At 42.9% G+C, this 4,123-nt stretch overlaps 1 protein-coding gene across 1 annotated transcript; it reads right to left on the bottom strand.

The window, feature by feature from the left end:
* Positions 1 to 248: 248 nt before the first annotated feature.
* Positions 249 to 3,796, bottom strand: T265_09668 (hypothetical protein; the record flags this gene model as incomplete). Its single annotated transcript, XM_009175818.1, has 3 exons — positions 249 to 654; positions 702 to 869; positions 3,735 to 3,796. 3 exons carry the CDS (start codon positions 3,794 to 3,796, stop codon positions 249 to 251), a joined length of 636 nt encoding a protein of 211 aa, XP_009174082.1.
* Between the last annotated feature and the right edge of the window lie 327 nt (positions 3,797 to 4,123).

Here is a 4,123-nt window from a genome sequence, read left to right as displayed (position 1 = left end):
TGTCAAAATCTTGAATTGATGGGTTGGAGGAGTTTCAAATTAGTTCCGATCTCTTGTTGTTCCCCAATGTTCCACTCAGGGTGCTTCAATTGATAATTCACCTCGGGTGCCAATGGTAGAATTTTTCTTGATCTTCGTGGGCTTGTGAATGTTGCGACAATTTAGTTGGGGAGAGGGGAGGTGCGTAAGGCTGAGTGGAATCCAGATGCTGACTACCCTTCCCTCTGATAATCGCACACCAACACATGTCAGCACGACTGATCCAAAACCGTTCTCCACACGCTTGTCAGTTCCATGCCTTCTATTCTGTTAATACTGGGATGCTTGGCGATTTTTACCCCCTTGCTTATCGGTCTCTGTGATGTGGACCGTAGTCCCCGCCTCAAAACCTCAACATTTTCTAAGTCTATTTTGTGTCCCGTGTCCAGTGCGATTGCCGAGTCTTTTAATAACGCTTGATATTCATCTGCGTTTCTCGGCGGCCTGATTATTTTTCTACCATTCTCTCCGACTCTGATGTGTGGTTCTCTGGCCGTCTGTCCTATGGGAACCTTATGGTAGTCATTACACTTAATTTTGTAGACACAGTCCTTGGTTCTGTTTGCCGGGAGGTGATCCTTCAAATGCACCAGTGCAGAGCGCAGTGTTCCCCTTCTGGAATGCCGCTCTTGTGTTATTTTAGAGTGGAGTTATTTTCACACATTTTGTGGGAGTTTAGACCAATTACACCCCGATTACAACATTTCCTGATAGTCATGCTGATGGGAAACGAGCATGTTGAATCTGGGGTTTCAACTTCGATTTCCAAGTACTGCGAAATCAAGAAGCACTGTAGAGCTGGTGCATTCTTGTCGCGCATCAGCAGTACTCTGAACCTAAGAGAAATTCAAGAGAATCTACTAGAAGGGCTTCCAAGATTATCTGTGCTCTCGGAATCTGAAGTTTGCTTCATACTTCATTTTACCCCGGTGAAATGCACCACTATGTTAACTGCGTTCATTTTAATGTCAATAGGTCAGTTCAAGGTCACACAAAGGTCGCTATTATTTGGAATCCGTTTTGCTCTGTAGAAAATCACATCACCAAAAAGCCTGACTGAAATACGCCTTTATAAATCAGTTCCGAGGGAGTAGGAAGATCGCAGGCCGGTAGATCGAAATGCACAGAAAGAATGCAACTCTTTGCGGTGACATCAACCAATGTGGTCTCTACGGGGAGTGTTGCTTGGATTAGCAAAATGCATCTGACAATTAGAAGCGGTTGTGTTAGCAGAAACCTGTTTCAATGCTGATGTGAGTGACGAAATTTGTTATGGAACGACCATTCCGAAAAGTTCGGTGACAGACAGTGCATTATCGTCAGGTAATATTTGAGGATATATCAGTGTTCGGTCTAGACTCCACACGAAATCCTATCGTCTAACAAAGGAGGTATAAATATTAGGTGGTGGCATAGAGTGCGCGAGCGAGTTTGTCACACTGCTCATCTGCCCCTCGTGGTCTGATTTCATTGCTCAGATGTATCAATCGGGGTTGGAATCTTCTTAGAGGTTCGTGAGGTGTACACTGCTAAGACAGCCGCATATTGTTTTTGCTCCCTTCAACACTGAATTGCGTCAACAGCTGGGTCAGTTAAAAACCATTCAAGGACCCGGAGCCTTGCATAACCGAAACCAAGATGACACCTAACCGTACGTCACTCTTTCGACCCCAGTAACTCGTCTGAGAAGAATTTGCCGATCCGCTTGAGACCACCAGTCTTGTGGGCTCAATACTTTCTGACTCAAAACACATTCCACCATGGTCCTTATTTCTGCCCATTTGCTTTTGGTTTCTTCGTGTTTTCCGCGTCGTACACAAAGTGTTACAAGACTGTTGGTCTGTTCCAACTTTACGACTGAAGTTTGCTCGATCCCTGGGTCCTGATTTATTGGCATATGATCAGTCCAAAGGTGGAAAAACAAAAGAATTGACAAAATTGAAATGAATTTCCCCGGGTTCGACAGAACAAAGTTCGGTTTATGTCTTCCAGACACACACCATTTCAGCATTGGTTGTGATGCGTACATGTGTCAATCCTAGTAAAATGATCTTTCTGTGACCTATAGCAAGTGCAGTTTCGAAGTAATTCTGAACGGAACTCGACAGTATTGTTCCAACAATTCTAGCCATCACGCTCATCAATTCATAGACGTGAGCATCTTATGTCCGTTTGCCAGAAATGAACTTTAAAAGTACTTTTACGTGGTGCGTTTATTTCTCGGGTTTGAATGAGTTTTTTCTCAATAATTTGGTAAACCTCCCAAGTTCGTTGAAAATTCACGAACATCTGACTTGTCACTAATGACTTCGAGTTGACTGAGGTCTCAAATGGTTTTTAGGTTCAACGGGGATGAATGGTCAACAACAACGGTCAGATGTAGTTGGGCCTAGGAGACTTTATCACTACATGACTGAATAACTTCCGTATGAAGGGCTAAATTATCTCCAGAAAAATGAGTTAATCACAGGTGAAAGTAGAAATATTTTGACTAGTTTGGATCATTGAACACCATGGCTTGATTCGAACGGAACTTGTTACAAACCAAAGCATAGTGCAAGATTGAAGCCATTGCCTTATCCAAAAACCATAAGGAATGCGAACTGGGATTTCATCCAGTAAATCGAATTCAATCGAAGCTAAATACCCGGGAGATGAACAACACTATGCATGCTAGGGAGATTAGATCGCACCGCTTCCGGTTAGGAGCCACAGTTCAGTTTGGAAAGACTAATCACAACCATGGTCCACCTGCACCTCGACGGGAATGGGCGTCACCCATTGTGAAGCATAGGCTACACATCGCTCGGTTACTGGCAGTGGATTCACGTAGGAGAAGTCGTATAGCTGCCAAAAATCCAATCGATCATTGTATGGAAACGAGAGCCAGATTGCATTTGTGCGTGTTTGAATACCTACTTGCAGGTCAAATTCCATGCAGATTAACCTGGACCGATCGAGCAATCTTCAAAGTAGACCCACAGCGCTCGAGTTGGCTGTAGATAAGCTTACGATCTTCGCGGTTTTTATCAAACAATGCTATAGTTTGCATTGTGCTGCTCTGCTGTTCGGTTCCAAAAATATCGCGAGACGTGCACCAATACCTACCACTCTAAGTGAAAAACATGCGTGAACTTGTTGCTAGGGCGAGCGGCCTTAGCGACCGTGCCGAATCGAAGTAGATGAACGATAAAAAAACCACGTTACAGTAGGTCAAACATGATTCAGTCACACATTTGGCTACCATACCTAAGCCGTAATCATATATTGAAATGACTCAGAACAGATGAAAAACAAGCCTATCATAACGACCGCATAATTTAGCATCAAGGTCACTCAGACTGCATGTTACGAGTGGCTTCAGATAAATCACATATCAGTTCTGTTTTGAAAACGTTGCCTGAAGCGAAGATGTTGATTCATACTTGATGCTACAAAGCCAGTTATGTAAAACAGTGCTGCTTGAATGAAATCAGCAAACGAAAGTGGACAAGAGATATTACAGGCACAATAAGTACGGAAAGCAGGCGTTAGGACGGTACACAGAATCTGTTAAAATAGATGGGATGGTCACCTGTCTGAATTAGTCTGATAGATGTGATCAAACGAAAAAATCACTCTAAAATACTACTTGTAAGGTTGCTGGAAATCCGTTTTTAGCAATCTTATGAGTAGTCCACATCACGAAGATGTACATGTATCGCGATATCTCGAATATCGTGGCGACTGAAACATGAGGCGGTCTGGTGCAGAACATTCTCCTGCCTCAAAAAACATCACAAACGAGAGATTCAGCTGGGTTCCAGGTGAGTCTCTCGAAAAACCAGACTAGTTTGCAAATGAGTGTATATTTACTAAATCGCTCTAACGTTTTTGGGTCAAACTTGGTCAAATTCAGTGAATCCAAGCTCCTGGAAAATGAAACATTCTCACTGATCACTAAATAAAGGAATAAGGTTTGCGGTTGTAGGTTGAAAACTATATATGCCTTTTTCAGTCCAAATAGCCCCCAACAAATGCATCAACCAAACATTTAATTTAAGCTGCTTGTAAAGCCTATAGACGCTATAATGATGCGATATTC

The sequence above is a fragment of the Opisthorchis viverrini genome (assembly GCF_000715545.1).
Source record: "Opisthorchis viverrini unplaced genomic scaffold opera_v5_296, whole genome shotgun sequence".
NCBI classification, from domain to species: domain Eukaryota; kingdom Metazoa; phylum Platyhelminthes; class Trematoda; order Opisthorchiida; family Opisthorchiidae; genus Opisthorchis; species Opisthorchis viverrini.
The sequence above is the reverse complement of the archived record's forward strand: the minus strand, read 5'-3'. Positions and strand labels throughout refer to the sequence as shown.